Source organism: Camelina sativa, chromosome 19 (genome assembly GCF_000633955.1).
Source record: "Camelina sativa cultivar DH55 chromosome 19, Cs, whole genome shotgun sequence".
Lineage (NCBI taxonomy): Eukaryota > Viridiplantae > Streptophyta > Magnoliopsida > Brassicales > Brassicaceae > Camelina > Camelina sativa.
Window position 1 is genome coordinate 15,598,954 of NC_025703.1, and position 20,157 is coordinate 15,619,110.

Genomic DNA, 20,157 nt, shown 5'->3' on the forward strand with positions numbered 1-20,157 from the left:
ATGTGCCGACTTAGTCAACCGGTCCACAATGACCCAAATAGCATCAAAGGTCCTAGACACTGGCAAACCCACCACAAAGTCCATAGTAATCATATCCCACTTCCACTCTGGAATGGGAAGAATCTTCAGTAACCCGCATGGACCCTGATGCTCATCATTCACTAGCTGGCAAACATCACACCTCACGACCTAAATAGCTACATCCTACTTCATCCCGACCCAATGATAGTACCTCTTAAGATCACGGTACGTCTTAGTCGCTCCCGGATGAATAGAGAACTTGCTCGCATGAGCCTCCCTCAAGATCTCCTGTCTCAACTCCTCATCCTTAGGCACACAAATCCGCCCATGCACCAATATGGTACCATTATCTGAGACTTGATACTCTGAATCAACATCTTTAGAGGCATTCACCAGCCCCAAATCCTTCTCCTGAGCCAACTGCACTCTGCTCAGAAGATCTGCTCAGCCTCCAAACCCAACGGCTCCTGAGATACAACACACAAACTTAACGCACTAATCTCTCCTATCAGAGACTCCATATCCTGCTCCTGAGCCGAAGCTGCCCTCTTCCAACTCAGAGCATCTGCTACCAAGTTAGTCTTATCAGGATGATAGGCTATCTCCAAATCATAATCCGCCACCAGCTCCTCCACCGCCTCTGCCTCAAGTTTAACTCAGGTTGAGTGAATATATACTTCAGGCTCTTATGATCTGTAAACACATGTACTTTTGCACCATAAAGATAGGATCTCCAAATCTTCAGGGCAAAAACTACAGCAGTCATCTCCAAATCATGAGTAAGATAGTTGTCCTCATGCTTCCGCAACTGCCGCGAAGCGTAGGCAATCACCTTCCCATGTTGTATCAACACACACCTCAAACCAACTCTGGATGCATCTGTATAAACCACATAGGGTTCTCTCTGCTCAGGCAGAGCCAATACTGGCGTAGTAGTCAACATATCCTTAAGGCTTGCAAAGCCCTCCTCGCATTCCTGTGACCAAACAAAAGGAACATCCTTCCCTGTCAACTTAGTCATCGGACGTGCCTTACTTGCAAAGTTCTGCACAAATCTCCTGTAGTAACCTGTCAAACCAAGGAAACTCCTGATCTCTGTGGCATTCTGCGGTCTAGGCCAATCCCTGATAGCCTGAGTCCCTGATAGCCTGAATATTGCAGAAACAATATGACCCAGAAAACCCATCTCACGCTGCCAAAAACTGCACTTGCTCAACTTAGCAAACAACTTCTGTTCCCACAGCTTCTCCAGAACTGCCCTCAAATGCACTGCATCCTCCTCAAGACTCTTAGACTATACCAGGATATCGTCGATGAAAATGATGACAAACACGTCCAGAAACTCGTGAAACACGCTGTTCATCAATCTCATAAACGCTGCTGGCGCGTTAGTCAACCCAAAAGGCATCAACACGAACTCATAATGCCCACACCTCGTCCTGAAAGCCGTCTTCCTCACATTTGCGTCATCTATCGGTATGTGGTGATAACCCGATGCCAGATCTACCTTGGAGAACCAAGTAGCACCTCTCAACTGATCCAACAACTCATCGATCCTGGGAAGAGGGTACTTGTTCTTCACAGTGACCCGGTTCAAACCCCAATAATCAATGCACAAGCGGAAACTCCCATTCTTCTTCTTAACGAATAACATCGGCGCTCCCCACGGTGATACACTAGGACGGATGAATCCCTTGCTCAACAAATCCTCTAGCTGCTTCTTCAGCTCGGTCATCTCTGTTGGAGTCATCCTGTAAGGAGCCTTGGATAACGGCATCGTCCCCGGTTCCAGTTCAATCTTGAAAGGATCAGACCGAGATGGTGGTAATCCCTACAATAACTGAAACACATCCTCAAACTCCTCAACAACCTAAATACCGCTAACCGTAGACTGTCCCACTAACCGAGATGGTGATAATCCCTGTGTTTTGTCCTCACTCGCACAGTTCCGACAATCACTTCCTGGAGGTCACCCATCCTGAGACTACTCCAGCATAAGCACGCTTAACTGTGGAGTTCTTTCAGGACCTTTGACCGAAAAGATAAGTGCACTTTGGTGACATAGGTGGTCAAATCGATTCTTTTAAACCTCTCTGCAAGTCTCTAAAATCAGGGTGTCACACTAACTGAGATATTGAACTAATGGTTGTAATGAGTAAATGCAATTTTTAGTAAATAATTATAATTATAAAATATATTTAATAATGAATGATAATGTATCAATGAAAAATTATAAAATATATTTAAAATGAGTGAAAATATATCAACAAAAAATAAAAATAAAAATAAAAATAGACAACATTTAAAAATAAAATTAATTTTCAATATTAAAATAGTTTTTTTACGAAAGTTATGATAAATAGATGCAACTGTAAATTATATATTAAGTTGTATTAAATTTCTATATTGCTATAATCGTTTCTATTGTTTATATTATAGAATAATGTTAAATATTGGATATTAATATTCAAATTATTTAGATTCAACATAAAACGTAAAATTTGTTTCAATGAACAATGATTTGTTAGTTATTGAAGAAGAGACCAATATATAGAGAGTTCAAAAGACATGACTATATAAATAGACACACCTAATAGAACGAAAAGTAGTGATACAAAAATATGAAAAAAAAATATGGTGAAAAGACACAACTCTTCAGTGAATAGATGTAAGTGTATGATTTTTTTTTAAATATAAAAAAAAAAACAATTTTCTTACAAAAATGTATCATGAAAAGTCACAACTGTTGTTCACAATTATTCAGATTATTATTATTATTATATGTTAAAAATTATGTTTAGATTTTTTCCAATAAAAAAACAAATATATATAATTCTAAAGATGTGTACATTTTAAACTAAAACAAAAGTGTGAAATTGCTATAAAAGAAGAACAAAATATGTAGATTTGAATAGATACAATTGTTTGTAAGTCACAACTGTTTGTAAGAGACACAAATCTACATTTAACAGATGCAACTTTCTAAAGAGACGCAACCGTATAATTTTTTTGTCAAAAATAATAAAAATAGTATTTTTAAATGAAAAGTCGCGATAAAAATATACAAATATTCGTATAAATACAATTTTACAATGAAAAATTACAATGAACAATCGCACACACAATTAATTTTTTTACAGATTTTTGGAAAAGTTATTTAAAAAATAGGATTGAAAAAACACAATTTTTGGTGACATTTATTCGGATTGCTATAATATATGATTGGATATTGTCAAAACGTGCTTAATTTGAATTTCTTCTTAGATTTCTTCCAGAATCATACATCATTCTTATGTATGCTCAAAAAGCAAAACAAAAATATAACCAAAAAAAAAGAAGCTATTATTGGCTAGTCCATGTAAAATCTCACAAACAAAACACATGCTAGTTTTATTACCTCTTCTTAAAAAGAGTTCTATTAATATCGCCAAATTAAAAACCTTTACGGTTACTACATTCCATCCAACGATGTCTTCTTCTTCCGTAAGAACCTCTCTCTCTCTCTTTTTCTTGGCTCTTCTAATCTCACCGGCTGTCTCACAAACCTGCAAGTCACAGACGTTTTCCGGCGATAAAACCTACCCTCACTGCCTTGACCTCCCTCAACTCAAAGCCTTCCTTCACTATTCCTACGATGCAGCCAACACAACTCTCGCCGTCGTCTTCTCCGCTCCTCCCGCAAAGCCTGGCGGATGGATCGCTTGGGCTATAAATCCAAAGGGTACAGGTATGGTCGGAGCTCAAACCCTTGTCGCTTACAAGGATCCAGGTAACGGTGTTGCCGTGGTGAAGACGCTAAACATTAGCTCCTATAGCTCGCTTGTTCCTTCGAAGCTTGCGTTTGATGTTTGGGATATGAAAGCTGAGGAGGCGGCGAGGGATGGAGGAACGTTGAGGATCTTTGCTAGGGTTAAGGTTCCGGCTGATTTGGTGGCAAAGGGAAAGGTGAATCAGGTTTGGCAAGTTGGTCCTCAATTAGGTCCTGGTGGAATGATTGGGAAGCACGCTTTCGACCCGCCGAATCTTGCTTCTATGAGCTCTCTTGATTTAAAAGGTGACAACAGCGGCAGCACAACCATCTCTGGGGGCGGTGAGGTAAATGCCAAGATCGAGAAGAGAAATGTAAGTTTCTACATAACAAGATTCTTTAAACCGATAAATTATGATTTCTAATCGTGTAATCGAAGCTGAGTATGGTGAGTAATGTGCAGATTCATGGGATACTAAACGCGGTGAGCTGGGGGATTTTGTTTCCTATAGGAGCAATAATAGCTAGGTATATGAGAATATTTGAATCCGCAGATCCGGCTTGGTTTTACCTTCACGTGACTTGTCAGTTCTCGGCTTATGTCATCGGCGTTGCCGGTTGGGGTACCGGACTCAAGCTCGGCAGCGAGTCTGAGGGTATTCGCTTCACCGGCCATCGTAACATTGGTATTGCCCTCTTCGCCCTTGCCACTATTCAGGTAAATTACAAGAAAAAACTCTGTTTTTTGCTCTGTTTTGCACTTTAAAGGTCCATGTTCAAGATTCAAGGTTTTTTACTATGTTTTGGATACCATGTTAAGTTTCACGTGTTTCTAATGGAGAGTTCCGTATCTCTTAATATATTATGTACTCTTTACATCGCGATGTGAATCATTTTAACTTCTTTGTATAGATGTTTGCGATGTTGTTGCGGCCAAAGAAAGATCACAAGTACAGATTTTATTGGAATATCTACCACCATGGAGTTGGCTACGCGATCCTCATCCTCGGGATCATTAATGTCTTCAAAGGTCTCAACATCTTGAACCCAAAAGATACCTACAAGACGGCTTACATTGCAGTGATCGCTATTCTTGGAGGCATTGCTTTGCTCTTGGAAGCCGTCACTTGGGTCATTGTACTCAAGAGAAAATCAAACAACTCAATGAAGCCTTAGGGCCTGAGCCGATAAAGATCTGGTCAACTAATAAAAGGTTCATTTGTGGTTGTTGTTACTAAAATTTTATATGAAATCTTGTATTATCAATGTATAGATGTATTATTATTCTCTTGTTTCGTAGCTTTTTGGTTTGTTTATTGGGTTCTTTCTTGGTTATGAATTATTGTAGGGGATTAATTTTTTTTTAAAAAGTTCTTAGTCTACTTTAAATCTATGATTTTTCAGTGTCCAACTAATTATTTGGACTTATTCCCATGTGACTAAAAAAAGGTAATCAAATATGTCCACATGATTGTGGTCGTTGTGGCCAATCAATAAGATGAAACGTCTATGTACACTAAGGTCTTAGACAAATTATGGTGGCAAGACATAATCATACCTAGGTGTCTTTCTCAATCTGATTTTCATCAAGACCTATTTGTCCTCACATTAGTCATTAGGGACTTATATCAAACTTTTGTTGAAATCTCATTTGAAAACTTTTTTCAGCATTGTTTTTTTTCTCTATGGTTTGTTTGAAATTCAGTTGAAAGCTTTTCAAAGATTAGATTTTAGTTTCTTTCTTCGGTAAAGGTGATCATCATATATGGATATTTCAAAAAAAAACTATCATTAGGTATTGTCACGTAATATAACAATAGTTATAAGAAAAATAATTTAAAATTGTGGTTTCAATATCTATAAAATTCATTTCCTGTCCTTTAAAATACTTAAATATATATTAGAAATAAAAAAAAATCACGTCCAAAACATGTTTAAATTCATTGGGCAAAAAAAAAAAACTATGACCATTTGTCTTAATTATCATATTCATATTGCAACTGCAAATACTCTAATAATAATCTGTATTTTTAATTACTAAAGGTAGTTAGAGATAACCTTTAAAAAGTGGGGTGTGGACTGTCGAACTTACATTTCCATGTGTCATTTGCATGGCTAGCTTCTTTTTACTTCTCTTAAACTTTGCTACGTTTTGTTCGAAGACCTCTCTTTTTCAACTTGTCATAATTAAGGGAACTTTGTTCTTTGTTCCGCAAACTTAGGCCCATTTTGTGTGTCCCTTGTTCATAACTAAGTCATATTATTATTATAATCATCATCATTGTGAAATTGAAGTTTTAAATTTGTATGGTTCTTTGTACGTACCTACAAAAACAGTTAAGTCATGGAGTTCGAATACAATTTTACATTTGTTTTGCTTCAAATTATAGATAGATTTGCCACGTTTCATTCACCGTAATTAAATGTCAATAGTCTTATGTACTTGCCACGATTGAATGAATAAATCATCATAATTTATAACAAAACTATTAAAAGAAATGTATTTCATCGTACTAAAACTATATTGGTGTAAGAGTTTGGATTTCATTTTCGTAATAATAACATTTCTTATTCACTATAGACGACGATAAAATTAGGTTAGATTTCTCTAAACTTAATGTCAAAAAAATGAGTGATTAATGCTTAGCTTCATGATAAAAGTGAAGAGAATCTGAAGTCAAATGATTTCATTTCACGTGAAAAAAAAAAAGAATAGGTGATATATATAATTACCACTATCACTTTCCTTCGTTTACGAACTAATGATGTTAGGAGACCCGACTATATTCGAAAAAGAAAAAAAAAAGTCTAAGATCCCAATCAAAGATTAATATAATAGACTCAGAAGATTATACCGATGTCGATCATTGAATACATAAGATTATAAATTTTTTTTTTAGAAGATTATTATTTACACTAGGTATGGAGCCCCCACGGAAGAACTCATTTTAGTAAAATATTTATTACAAAAATTCTTTAATTAAATTTATTTATTAAACTATTGGTATTCTTAAACTATTTAATAAAAATTTCAAAAACATACAAATTTTTGAGACATTCTTTATATCTTTAATGAAAAATATTTAAAAAAAAATAATCTTACTTTCACATATGATTATAGAAATAATTATCAATGCTACACACATCAAATTAAACAAATTTTTACAATTAACTGCCATGAGATAACATTGCAGTTGTGTTATTTCGTTCGTTTTTATTCGTCTTAATCTTTCGTTCGTGTCTTTTCAATGTAATTTTTTCTATGTCTTTTCGTCGTAATTTTTCGTAAAGTATTTTTTAATTTCTGAAAAATGAATAAATGCAATTTACAGCCATGTCTTCTCTTCTTAACTTTACAGTCATATTTTTGTATATTTTATGAAGTGTTACAACTTATTCTCTTGTTGTCAAATATGATATGTAAATGATTATATTTTGATTTTTTTTTTAAATGATAAAATTATGAATACATTGTATAAGACACTATAAATTTCTTTAATAATCATATAATAAATTACAAATATTAAAAATATTAATTGAGCATTATTCTTAAAATGACATAATGATTTGTTTAAATTCATTTTTATTAATTATTTTAATCTTTTTTAGCATAACTCAAACATATTGCTATTTCCAAAATCAATTTTTACTTCATAAAAATGAATATAAATATTACTATTCAGTCAATCAGTAAGAAAATTACCAATCCTCTCAAATTTGAATATAACTAAACAGAAAATAATCACATATTTTATTTATTTGAATCAAAACTCAGTTATATATTCATATAAAAAAAAATACATCTAGTTTCATAAAGGCAGTATTGTAAATGTATATGTAATACAAACAACTATCGTTTTATAGATGAAACATATTTTTATATAAAACAACCTATAGTCATTAAACATTTTCCCAATTATAATCAATTATATATACATTTTTAATCCAATATTGCATGTACTTATTACTAATTTTTCTGCGCATAAGATGCTGGTTAATTATCCCGAGTCATACATAAATAAATTATATAATAAATATTAGAGGGGAACAATAATAGTTAGAACTTATAACAATAATATTTAGGTGTATGATGTAGCATTACAATGTGCGCGTCTAAGGAAGATGGTCGGCCAAAGACGGCCGGGTTCATTGCTCTCACACGTTCCTCTTTTTTTTTGGCAGTCAGAATCTAAAATCTTTTCAAACTTTTATAATATTTCATATTCAGTATCTTTTGTTTTTAAGATTTCAATTTGAGTGTATTATGACTAGAACTAAATATACAAATTCTCTTAACCTATATGAAGTTGTAGATAAGTCTTTGTCGTCAAGATAGTCTATTGGACAATCATCTCAACCGTCAATCTTTCTGTTGATCACCAGTTTTTTATCTCCCAATAAACTGAATATTTCCAACTGTAGAAAATATAATAGAACGAACTGTGATATTTTATTTTTATTTTTACCTTTGATATTTCATAATCAGATATTTTTTTTTAAATAAAAATATAGAAATCCATATTGTTTCTATAATAGATAATACAATTAGTTTTCTAATCAAAAAGCATGGATTAGACAAATATATATATATATATATATACTTGTGACAAAAAAATAAACAAATATATACGAGCCAATATGCTCTCATTTTCTGAAAAACCAACTTGAACCACATTTTTTAACAGCTAAAAACAAAAATTTCAGTTTAGATTCATACCAATAGAATGATAACCCTCGATAAATAGATGGTTGTATACCTAGAAACTGAATATAATTAAATATTACAACGATAAACAAAATATATGAAACTGCAATAAATTTCTCACAGTGATGAGACATCATTTCTAACAAATTCTCTTTTAACTAATTCAAATATAAAGAAAATTTGAATACAGTGATGAGAAGTTATTTATATATAGATTTCTTAAGATGTGAACATTTGAATAGACACAACTGTTTGTAAAAAACATAACTCTATATTCAACTAGACAAGGACCCGCCAGATGTGCGGGTTTAAAGTTTTGTAAATAAAATTAAATTTAATAAAAGTATATTAAAAGTTGTTGTACGTTCTTTATAAGTTTTATTTTTGCTTTAATAAAATGATTTATATCTATATACAAATCTTTTATATATATTACCATTAAAAGTATATTTTTTTACATCTAAATATATTGTATGTTACAAATATATATTTTAACACCACCTAGATAATGTCTGTATGAAGACATTAATTTCTTTACTTTATATGTTTCTTTACTTTCAATTTTGCATAGGTTTTTTCTTTACTAAAATTTTTGGTCAAAAAAATTTCGAACAAAAAGATATTACATAGTATACTAATCAATGATGTATCATCACAATAGTGTATGACCAAGGATGGAGAGAACCTCGGCTCCGCCTTCCTCAATTATGGAGAGAACCTTGCATCCAACCTCCTCCACCATGGAGAGAACCTTGGCTCCGCCTTCCTCCGTTGGGGAGATAATTAACCTTTCGTCCAACATCCTCCACCTTCCTCCCTTGGAGAGATAACTTTACGTCCAACCTCCTCCACCATTGAGAGAACCTCGGCTATGCGCTCCTCCTGTATGGAGAGAGCATGTTCACGTCTTTTAGCTATCTAAAAATAGCTTGCTCCGACAACCAATGAAACTAAAGACCTTTTTCTAATGTTACAAAATCTTTTGATATATAGTAACTAATGTTAAATTTTCCAATGTATTCGTAGAAGTGTCTTTAACACACCATGATGTAGAGTCTGTCTCTGCCACCTTGCTTAGTGATCCCCACGTCTAATCACGGCCTGTGGGACCGCCTATATCCGACGACCAGTTTGGTACGTCCAGGAGTCTTTAAATACTTGTTTACCGATCCTACACATCACCATATGATCTTTCCCTGTGTTTTGTTCTCGCTCGCACAATTCTGACAATCACTTCCCAGAAGGTCACCCATATTGAAACTACTTCTGCTCAAGCACGCTTAACTCTAGAGTTCTCTTAGGATCCTTGACCGAAAAGATAAGTGCAGTTTGGTGACATAGGTGGCCAAATCAATTCTTATGAACCTATTCGCAAACCAGGGTGTCACAGTCTCCGAACTCCTATGGATCTATCAACAACGATTCATGTTTCTCCAACCTATCTATCTATGTTTGTTGTAAGCTTGTGTCTGATTAACCTATTTTATCCAACCATTAGGTTGATGAGCTTCTACTCGTTATCTCCCTTTGGGATTGAATGAATGATAACAATTATGTTTGCACGAAAAAAGTCTATGATCAACCAATCAAGGTTGAGAAATTAGAATAAAATTAATTTGATATAATTATAGATATAGTAAAAAAATGATAAGCACGTTAATATATGAATCTCAAATAATTCAAAGATGAAAGATATATTAAATAGAAAAATCTAAAAATACTACAATAAATTTTAAAATACGGTATTAGAAAAAAAAAGCGCATATATTAATTTTTTTTTTGTCAACATATTAATCTTATGTATTCCAAACTGAAAAAGGAGAAAGTATGGAGAAAAATTTGGTTTAAAAAAATACGAAAATTTACATTCCCATTAAAATAGTTTTACCAATAAAACAAAGTTGAAAGATGTGTTTTTGAATAAATTATTTTGTAAAGTGAAAAATATGAGACGATCGATGTTTATATAGAAGTGAGTATTTACAAAATTTAGAATTAAGAATTAACTGTATATTTTCCTTAATCCTATTTCTATTTTTTTTAAAGATTTAATAACTTAAGTTGAAAAATAAATAAATAATATAATAATTTCGAATTTTATGATCATATATATATATAGTCTCCTTATAATTATTTAAAAATAACTTTTTAAATTTCAAATTTTTTTTATAATTATCTTTTTACAGTATTAATATTGTTTAAAACAAATATTTTGTTATTGGTTGTAATCTCAAATTTCTCCTATTAAATATTAACTTTTACACATGTCAAAATCTCAAATTGATAACTTGACACATGTCAAAATCCTATTAATGACTATCTTTCAAAATCCAACTTTATATAATAAGATTGACGCAACTGTAAAAATTTTCTGTCAAAAATATAAAATAAAGAAAATTTGAATACAATGATGAGAAGTCACTTATATATAAATTTATAAAGATGTGAACATTTGAATAGACACAACTGTTTGTAAGAGACACAACTCTACATTTGACAGACACAATTTTTTAGAGAGATGCAACCGTTAAAATTTTCTGTCAAAAAAAAATATAAATATATATATATATATATATTACGAAAAGGTACGACGAATAACCACAACTGTTGTTGGCATTTTTTCAGATTGTAATTATTATATTTGAATACAATGATGAGAAGTTATTTATATATAGATTTCTACATATGCAAACATTTGAATAGACACAACTGTTTGTAAAAGACACAACTCTATATTCAACAGACGAAACTTAGAGATACGCAACTGTAAAAAATTTCTGTCAAAAATATAAAATAATGAAAATTTGAATACAATGATGAGAAGTTACTTCTATATAAATTTATAAAGATGTGACCATTTGAATATACACAACTGTTTGTAAGAGATACAACTCTACATTTAACAGACGCAGCTTTTTAGAGAGACGCAACCTTTGAAATTTTCTGTCAAAAATATAAAATAAAGAAAATTTGAATACAGTAATGAGAATTCATTTATATATAAATTTATAAATATGTGAACATTTAAATAGACACAATTGTTTGTAAGAGACATAACTCTACATTTAACAGAAGCAACTTTTTAGAGAGATGCAACCGTTAAAATTTTCTGTCAAAAAAATATATAAATATATATATATATATATATATTTTACGAAAAGGTAGGACGAATAACCACAACTGTTGTTGGCATTTTTTCAAATTGTTATTATTATATAGATTTAAGTTTATTTTGATTTATATCTCATATTAGCAGATATATGTATCGTGTACTCTTATTTTTGAGAATCTAATCTATTTTTTTTCATAACACTTTTTGCATTCAAGAATATAACGGTTAGTAAGTCCAATAGGTTTGTGTAAACAATCTCTTTTCTCATGGTTTACTTTGAAAACCCTCTATATATAAAAAACAAAAAGAAAAGAAAGACACTTTTTTGCATTCCTACTCTTATCAGTTTGTATATAGGGATTTAATATTTGCAAAAAGTGCTGTAAAAACGAGAGAAAAATACCATGCATGTAATGTCGAATTTGAGAGTTGAGTTACAGGATAGAGAAGATTTGGGTCCATGGATTGTATGTTGGCCCAAGTAGGGAGGGAGTGAGAGACTCAAGTAGTTGATTAGAGGAAGATAAGAGAAAGAGAATTACACACTAAAGTAAAGTCTAAAGACTAATGAAAATGTGTTTTGGGCTAAAGCCTAAACTCAATGTACCGAGTTAGTGATTTTTTTTTTTTTTTTGTCAAACATTTCATTAAACTAAAACCTCAAAAGAGGATTGTTCATACAGCTTAAGAGCAAAAGAGTACATGAAAAGAAAAGATAGAGACTACATGACTCTTCCAACAAGATGCATAACTTTGAGGAGCTTGCAATGGAGGAAAGATCTTTTGATGTCTTGTAGGATTCTAGATTGAAGACAAGCTTCGAGAGATCCCCGACCAACAAGTGGTCACAATTAGCTCGTGCGAATGACGCCAAAGAGCTGTTGATAAGTTGCTCCATGGAGGAGGCTAAGGGTGTAGGCGGGTTCCAAGTACCGGTAAGGTTTGACGGGAATGGTTTCTCCATAAAGGGATAGGTTTGCGGGATTGAACAGGAGCAACCACAAGACCAATTCTCAGGTAGAACATCATTGCCTTTTATTGAAGAGGCTGGATAAATAAGCATTGTGGAGGAGTTCTTACTCGTACTATGCTTCACTACCAAAGCAAGGTCGTGGCCACATTCACACAATCTAAGGGTCGAGTGAGAGACAAATTCAAAAAGCAATCTAGTAGAGTGCACATACCTCATAGCTTTTGATGAAGCTATAACCGGGGATCACATTTGGTGGGTAACAAACCGTAACAGAGCAGGTGGGTCCTCCCTCGCATAAAGCCAGCGACCATGGAGGTTAAGGAGTTCAACACAAAGCTAGTAGCCGGTGCTACACTAGAAAGAATAAGTACATCCGAGCTTACATCCTTTACGCGATTGAGGGACGAGGATAAACATGCCATAAGACTTCAAGCGTTCACGAAACATATACATAAGGGTTTCTAAAACTAGGGATCTCAAGTGTGTAGAGCAAAACGAGAGTGGTTGATTACCAGGTTGTGATTCGCGTAGATGCAGAACAAGCTTAATCCTTTTGCTGAAAACGGGGAGGCACGGCGTTGTCGACCAAACAAAAACGCAATATTGAGCCAAAAGAATTAGTGGGCTTGACATAATAAAGTTAAAGAACCTGGTCCAGTCTGGTAGAAAATATATTAAAGCAATTCTGAATCTGGGCCGAGACTGTGAGCTTAATGGGCCGAGTCCATTTGGGGGAACCACCAGCTGGATTAGGGTAAAACCTTCCGCCGTCATCTTCCTCACCAACAAAGGTGTTGCAGCCATGTGCTTCTGGTGAGGTCGGTGATAGGCGAGGAAATAGGAACGTATAGGCTCCGGAGTTCTAGGTGGTAGATCGGTGTAGGCTTCCGCTTCCGACCTTAAAGGGACTTTGGATACTAGGGATTCATCTTCTACCAGCTTCCCAGACGGCGAGAACAGGGCATAGGATAGATGGTTCACCGTAAACAATCGTCGTTCTCTGTCGCTTCCTGGGTCGGCATGTAGAGGTAGGGCTAAAGACGATTCCATTGCCATAACATGAAAATGGAGATACACGATACTAGGAAGTAAACGAAAAGAGTAATGGATGTTGTAGAAGATTCGAAACGTGGAAGAGAGATCCCGACGTCGGCGAGCTTCAGTTCCACCAGCGTTGGAGAAATTTAAAAAGTTGTGTTTCTCGATAGTCGTGCCTGGGAGGTTTTTTACAAAACCGAGTTAGTGATTTGCCATCAATTTTGTTGATCTTTTATTTACGACATCCATTACTGTATGTATATCTATTAATGAAATGGTTTGGTTTTAGTTAACCACACTAGAAAAAAACAAATTTACAAAACTGAAATCACAAGACCATGTCAAAAGTCAAACAGATTTTATATTGCAATTTATACTATTAATTAGGAAGCTAAAAAACCAAATAAGAAAAAAAAAAAAAACAGAACTCCATGTAATGCTCCTTTTATAAAAAAAATTTGGAGAACAAGAAAAAAAAAGCGGAAAGCGTAATTGAGGCTAAAAAAATCAAAAATTTAATTAACCATGAATAATACTATTCGGATCAGGAAATCTTAATAACCCGTTCGGATCGGGAACAACCAATGGACGTGGATCATTTCAGAGGTTTATTCGAATTTTGGTGGCAATTAAAAAAAAATCCTCTAAAATAAGAAATAAACAACCAATAAAATCCTATATACCAAAAATTGTGCAGAAAATTAAAAACTATGTTATTTGCCTATTATAAAATCGTTTAACATTACAACCAATACTATTTTTCTGGAAAATTCATAATAACTGATTAACTGTCATAATAAATAGGCGATTTTTATGATAATTTCTTGTCATGCTCCTAATAAATCGTTTAACAATTACAAACAATACTATTTGTATGGAAAAACAATCTTTCATATTAATTACTATAATAAATAACCAAATTTTATGGTAAGTTTTCATATTAATGCTCCTAATTAATGCTCTTAGTACCGATTTTAATTATCTTTAAAATAAGAGAATAAGAGATTGCTATATAAAATTTACTACAATACAGCAAAAACAATAATAAAATTCGAGTACATTAACTATATTATCGAAATTACAAAATAATGTTTCTTTTATAAAATTTTAAAGAATTCATAATCATTCTAATAACTATTATACAAAATCAATTACAAAGAGTATATTCCATAAGTTAGTTTTAGTAAATTACTTTAAAATCCGAAATTACCTTAAAATATTCTAAATATATTTAGATAATGGTTAGAAAATCACTTAAATTTCTCTAAAACCTAAAAAAAGATTTTTCTAGAAGATTTAAATTTACTAACTCTAAAAATCCACACCCTCTCCTCATTATATAAAGTCATACATTTGTTTAACAACATATCAATTGTTTCATTCCAACTTTTTTTTATGTTTTATGATGTTTTTTTAATGATTTTTTGTTGACAATTTTAGTTCATGTTATTTTATCCAATATAATGTATATTAATGTATTTTTTACTGGATCATCAAAAACATTGTGAATCTATCAACTCATAACTATCAAACTCCAATTATTAGTTTAATTAATATTTTTTTATTGTTTTCAGGACATATAAAGCATTGCAAAATTTATCAAGTATTCTTACATGAATCATGAATTAGGTATATACATAATTGGACTAAATATGTTTTACATAACTTGATTAATATATAAACTATTTAACATTATTTCAGACAAATACAATAAGTTTTGGACAAAAACAGATCACTCATCCAACAAGTCAACAATAATCACCAATTGAAGATGACTGATAACATGTCAAAGAACGTTACTTTGATTTAAAAATCAAATAGAGAACTCTAAAGTACGAAATTCTAAATCTTCAAAAATAATGAAAAACTATGCACCAACGTGCTGAGTAGAACTCTAGTATACGTTAAAGGACAACAAAACTGAAAATATTATGAAATATGTTTTCATGTCTAAAGGCTTGTCATTATCTTCACTAACTCCATAAAATATGTTTGAAAGAATATCATTACCTTTACTTTATCATCTATATCATTTTTATTTTATGCCAGAAAATATTTCAAATGAAAAACAAAAAGAAATGTTGAAGATCTTGAAGAAACTGCTAGTAACCTAGTTGTTTGTGACATGTCATTTTCAAATTGGCATCTCATAATCTCATATAGTGAAACATCTCAAAAGTCATTATTATTTTTCATTCTCTTATTTAAAGAATCAGATTCCTTAAATATTTAATCTAAAAAACCCAATATTTTGTTACTTTAATATTAAAAAGTAAGTTATCTCTCTCAATTTATCTTTACCTAATTAGAAATGGTATAACATTTCTACAGTGTCTTTAGAATAAATTATATAGTTAGACAAGAATAAAGTAAGCAAAAAGCTAACAAGCATATGAATTAGAACCATCTGATAAATTAAACTTTAATAATTAAATTTAGGAAAAAAAAAAACAAGATTCTATTTCAATTATATTTCCCAATCCCCACAAATAGGACAAAGCCAAGTCAACACATTAGTAATATAGCTGCCACGTGTCGGTTTAATATAATAGCAGCCTCGTATCCGACAGGAAACATCCGGTAACCGGTCATCTTCTCCACCAACTCTCATCATATATACTCAAAAACCCTCTGATATAATATAAACTATACGCATAAGAAAGCCAAGGGTTTAAGTCTTTCGTGTGTGTTTTAGATTCACTGATAATGAAAAAGGGAGAAGAAGGAGGAGAAGAAAACAAGAATGAGGTCTCTCTTCAGACTCTGAGTAAGAAAATGGATGATTTTGCAAAAGCTAGAGACTGGGAGAAGTATCACAGTCCAAGGAATCTCCTCCTTGCAATGGTATCTCTTCTCTCTTGTACAAATTGAATTGAGTCTTGTTTTCTTAATTTGATTGTGTCTCATGCGATGATTAAACTTAAAAAAAAAAAAATGTTAGCTTTTGTTTCTCTATTACATCTGTTGTTTTGTTTTCCATGAAAGTTTTCATTTTTTTCTTGTAAGTATCATGTGACTTGCTCTGTTTTAGCTTTATAACATTGGAATTGACTGTAACTTGTGAGTGGGGAGACTCATAGATCTGAAGACAAGTGAAGTTTCAAGTGACATTAGACAACGACAAGAACATGTGATTGTTCCTTTTCTTTAGTTAAAGTGTTCAACATTGATTTGTCCCCATATACCTCTCTATACCCTACAATCTAGTTGAATTTATTAAAGGTCGAAACTTTTTTGTACTATAAATGTGTTTCTTGTGTGTTTTGTATGGTTTTGAAATGATTTGATAAGTGAATTGAAAAAAAAAAAGATGAAGAGAGATTATAAGAGTTTTGAAAAAATGTTGTAGGTGGGTGAAGTGGGAGAGCTATCAGAGATATTCCAATGGAAAGGGGAAGTGGCAAGAGGTTGTCCAGATTGGAAAGAGGAAGAGAAAGTTCATCTTGGTGAAGAGTTATCAGATGTGTTGTTGTATTTGGTGAGGCTTTCGGATGCGTGTGGTGTCGATTTAGGCAAAGCTGCTTTGCGCAAGATCGAGCTTAATGCGGTTAAGTATCCAGCACTCAAACAGACTGATGATCATTGTGTTGGTGATGGTGAAGTTTCAAGCAGCAAGACTAAGTTGAATGAAGAACATTAATCTCCCTTGTTTTATAGTGGGTCTTCAAGTGTGTTATGTCAATGAAGTGGGAGCGAGAGGCAAGAACATATAATCTTTGAAAGCCTCTTAACTATATTTCAGATGATTCAAGTTAAGTAGTTCATTGTCAATTGATAACTAGATGATGATCCGTACCAAATGTGAGATTACTTAGGCTCTTGCTTGTACAACTTTTTCATTGGTTTCTTCTGTACTTGCTTTCACTGAATTTTGCGGTTAGAGTTCACAGAGAGGCAACAAAAGATCAACTTTTATACCATCAATTAGCAAACTACATACAAGATGATTGGTCTACACTACCTATACCATCCCCTCTAAACCTTATCTTTACTTCCCAAATGCTGTTTGTACATCAAATCAAAAAGACTGGAAAGCATTTGTCATCAATGTCCCAAGTTGTGGTTCCCTTGCTTTACACAGGTTTGTTGCTGCTGAATACTGCTCATGATTCAGCGGTGTAGCCACTGCTTTGCGGTGTTGATAGCGATAGAATGTCCCTGATTCGAAACCCATTGCCCCAGAAAGAGGCAAGGCATAGACCCATTATGGCCATTACAACCACAGAGCACGCTGCTGGAACGGCTTGACTGCTACCAAGGAACTGGCTAGCAAGGAGCCCGGCTAATGTGGAGCTCTGCATTCCCGTGCAAAGTGAGATAGTCCGGCTAACTTCTTCCTCTTGCCTAGTTACAAGATCCAACAACAAACCCAATAAATTTTCAAAGTTCTATGGATAAAAGAAAATATTGAAGAGATACAAAAAAAAAAAGAACATGGATTAAGGAGTTACCGTAAGCCTGGGATCTTAGAGAACCAATATCCCAATACAAATGCTACTGCATGAAATGTAACAATTGGAATAATCAATCCAAGACCTTCAGCTGATAGAATCTGACTGCGATTTATCGAAAGTGGGCTTCCAATGCACAATGAAGTGCACACCATAGCAACAAACGGCATCATGGGTTGAATAAGAGTGACCACAGGCTTTGCATAAGTATTTAACACAAGGCCAAGAGTGACTGGAACAAGCACCACCTACAAGATAGTAAACCTTTCGTTAGACCTTAAAAGATAACAATGATAGGTTCTTCAAGATCATACTCCTAAAACCTTGTTACCTGTAGTATGGACTTGGACATGGCAACTGCATCAACAGGAACTACCGATCCAATCAGAAGACCACTTAGCAAAGGGGTAAAGAGTACAGATGCAATAGTAGTAGAACTAGTGAGAAGAATGCTCATGGCCACATCTGCTTTGCTCAAAGAACTCGCGTAGCTAGATAACTGAGCCCCTGCCACACAACATGTGAGTACAAAACCAGCATAGAAGGTCCTCGGCATCCCAAAGGCATTAGCAACTAAAACCCCAAGGAGCGGTTTCAGAACGTACTGAGCAACAAACCCAACAGATAGCGGCACAGGTCTGCATAAAAAATAATGTTCTCAAGATCTGCTAAAACTAAAAGTGATCATGAAGCTGGTAAGAGAAATGTCCCCAAGTACCTTTTGAATGCAAGAGCAAAATCATCAATTGAAAGCTGGATTCCAATAGATAACATAATCCCTCCAAGAGCAGGAGCATACATTTCTTTAGATACCCTGAAAACATTTCATCTGATATTCATCTTAAAACCCCATTCAAAACATAGGTTCTCTAAACAACAGAGTAAACTAAGCACAAGACCATATATGACATCTGCATTACTAAAGAAGATCACAAAGACATACAAGAAGCTATGATTCTTCAAGGCTAAGCTACAGAGATAGAGATAGAGAGAGATAGTGTGCAAACCAGGTGAAACTAGGTGGGTAAGAGAGAGCAGCAACGGCGGTGAGAGCAACAACAAAAGGAAGCAAAGCAGACCAAAACTGAGACGAGTCAGCTCTCTCCGTAACATCAGTTCCACCACAGAAAGATAACAGAGACATGTTCCCATCTCTCCAATGTGAACCAACTCTACCCATAAACGGAGTCGTTGAACACGCCACCACCGGCACCAATCCGCCGCCCTGTCTCCGCCGTTGTCTAAAATCAAGAAAGTTACTAAGCGATGACGAATGAAGAGAAGACAGAGGTGAACAAGAAGAAGAACGAAATTGACATTTGAAGCGATTAGAATCCGAAAGTGATTGTCTTTGTATAGCTTGTGGTGGTGAGAGAGACAAAGAAGCAATCAAAGTCATTCTCTTTTCTTTTTTTTTGGGTCTGAAGTTTTTTTTTTATAAAGGTTTGATTTTTACGATGATAGGTGACGGAGAAGGGTGAAAGCACCACCGGGCCACCGTGAAATGGCGCCGTGGACTGCTGGCGTAGTGGGAAAAATTGAAAGGGTGAGGATTGGAGTTGAAGAAGACGAAGGAAGTGATAATATAGAAAAATTGTAAAATGTTTTTAAAAAGGGGAAGAGAGAGACTTGTTAAGGTTTTAAGGCATGATTGACAAGTGCTGCAAGAAATTTGAACGGCTGAGATTGATTGGCGTCATCGTCGATGAGTCTCTTTGAGCATTGTTGGGTTTTGTGTATTAGTATTTTGGATGAAATTTGGGTGAAAGATTGTTGTTTTGTTTGGTGAAAGACTCATAATTTATGTATGCCTTTTAGATAGGATGTTAAATTTTTATTGATTTAAGAAATGTTATTGAGTTTTTGATACATTTTTTTTTTGTTACCGGTGAAATCATAAAAGTTTTACATGCTAAAATGACATAATTAATTATGGTTCTATTTTTGCATTATGTTAAACTGGAATTTTGTAGGTAGGGGTTTAGTTAGCATTAGAAATAGTTCGAACTCAAATAACCAATACTTATAATCTTGTATTTAAGATTTCATGGCCATAGATGTGCAACGTGTTGATATTTTCTCATGAACTATGTCGTCGTTCACAGGTTC

At 33.6% G+C, this 20,157-nt stretch overlaps 4 protein-coding genes across 4 annotated transcripts; 2 read left to right on the forward strand and 2 right to left on the reverse strand.

The window, feature by feature from the left end:
• LOC109124400 (cytochrome b561 and DOMON domain-containing protein At3g25290-like) lies at positions 3,407–5,165 on the forward strand. Its single transcript, XM_010490335.1, has 3 exons — positions 3,407–4,143; positions 4,233–4,487; positions 4,682–5,165. The coding sequence occupies exons 1-3, from the start codon at positions 3,490–3,492 to the stop codon at positions 4,943–4,945; spliced, it is 1,173 nt and encodes a 390-aa protein (XP_010488637.1). The 5' UTR covers positions 3,407–3,489; the 3' UTR covers positions 4,946–5,165.
• LOC104766449 lies at positions 12,219–13,889 on the reverse strand. Its single transcript, XM_019240746.1, has 2 exons — positions 13,209–13,889; positions 12,219–13,115 (listed from the first exon to the last, which is right to left on the reverse strand). Exons 1-2 carry the CDS (start codon positions 13,613–13,615, stop codon positions 12,914–12,916), a joined length of 609 nt encoding a protein of 202 aa, XP_019096291.1. The 5' UTR covers positions 13,616–13,889; the 3' UTR covers positions 12,219–12,913.
• On the forward strand, positions 16,227–17,484 carry LOC104766450 (dCTP pyrophosphatase 1-like). Its single transcript, XM_010490338.2, has 2 exons — positions 16,227–16,441; positions 16,947–17,484. The coding sequence occupies exons 1-2, from the start codon at positions 16,304–16,306 to the stop codon at positions 17,235–17,237; spliced, it is 429 nt and encodes a 142-aa protein (XP_010488640.1). The 5' UTR covers positions 16,227–16,303; the 3' UTR covers positions 17,238–17,484.
• LOC104766451 (probable sodium/metabolite cotransporter BASS3, chloroplastic) lies at positions 17,491–19,661 on the reverse strand. The gene is made up of 5 exons (XM_010490339.2): positions 19,056–19,661; positions 18,767–18,862; positions 18,380–18,686; positions 18,049–18,296; positions 17,491–17,941 (listed from the first exon to the last, which is right to left on the reverse strand). The coding sequence occupies exons 1-5, from the start codon at positions 19,445–19,447 to the stop codon at positions 17,701–17,703; spliced, it is 1,284 nt and encodes a 427-aa protein (XP_010488641.1). The 5' UTR covers positions 19,448–19,661; the 3' UTR covers positions 17,491–17,700.

Bases quoted from the DNA above. Each gene is read 5' to 3' on its own strand.
- LOC109124400 (XM_010490335.1), top strand. From the start codon at position 3,490: ATGTCTTCTTCTTCCGTAAGAACCTCTCTCTCTCTCTTTTTCTTGGCT. The intron at 4,144-4,232 runs GTAAGTTTCTAC...AGTAATGTGCAG, and splicing joins CCAAGATCGAGAAGAGAAAT to ATTCATGGGATACTAAACGC. The intron at 4,488-4,681 runs GTAAATTACAAG...TTCTTTGTATAG, and splicing joins TCGCCCTTGCCACTATTCAG to ATGTTTGCGATGTTGTTGCG.
- LOC104766449 (XM_019240746.1), bottom strand. From the start codon at position 13,615: ATGGCAATGGAATCGTCTTTAGCCCTACCTCTACATGCCGACCCAGGA. The intron at 13,116-13,208 runs GTTCTTTAACTT...CCCCGTTTTCAG, and splicing joins TTTCTACCAGACTGGACCAG to CAAAAGGATTAAGCTTGTTC.
- LOC104766450 (XM_010490338.2), top strand. From the start codon at position 16,304: ATGAAAAAGGGAGAAGAAGGAGGAGAAGAAAACAAGAATGAGGTCTCT. The intron at 16,442-16,946 runs GTATCTCTTCTC...AAAATGTTGTAG, and splicing joins GGAATCTCCTCCTTGCAATG to GTGGGTGAAGTGGGAGAGCT.
- LOC104766451 (XM_010490339.2), bottom strand. From the start codon at position 19,447: ATGACTTTGATTGCTTCTTTGTCTCTCTCACCACCACAAGCTATACAA. The intron at 18,863-19,055 runs GTTTGCACACTA...AAATGTTTTCAG, and splicing joins TACCCACCTAGTTTCACCTG to GGTATCTAAAGAAATGTATG. The intron at 18,687-18,766 runs GTACTTGGGGAC...TTTTTTATGCAG, and splicing joins TTTGCTCTTGCATTCAAAAG to ACCTGTGCCGCTATCTGTTG.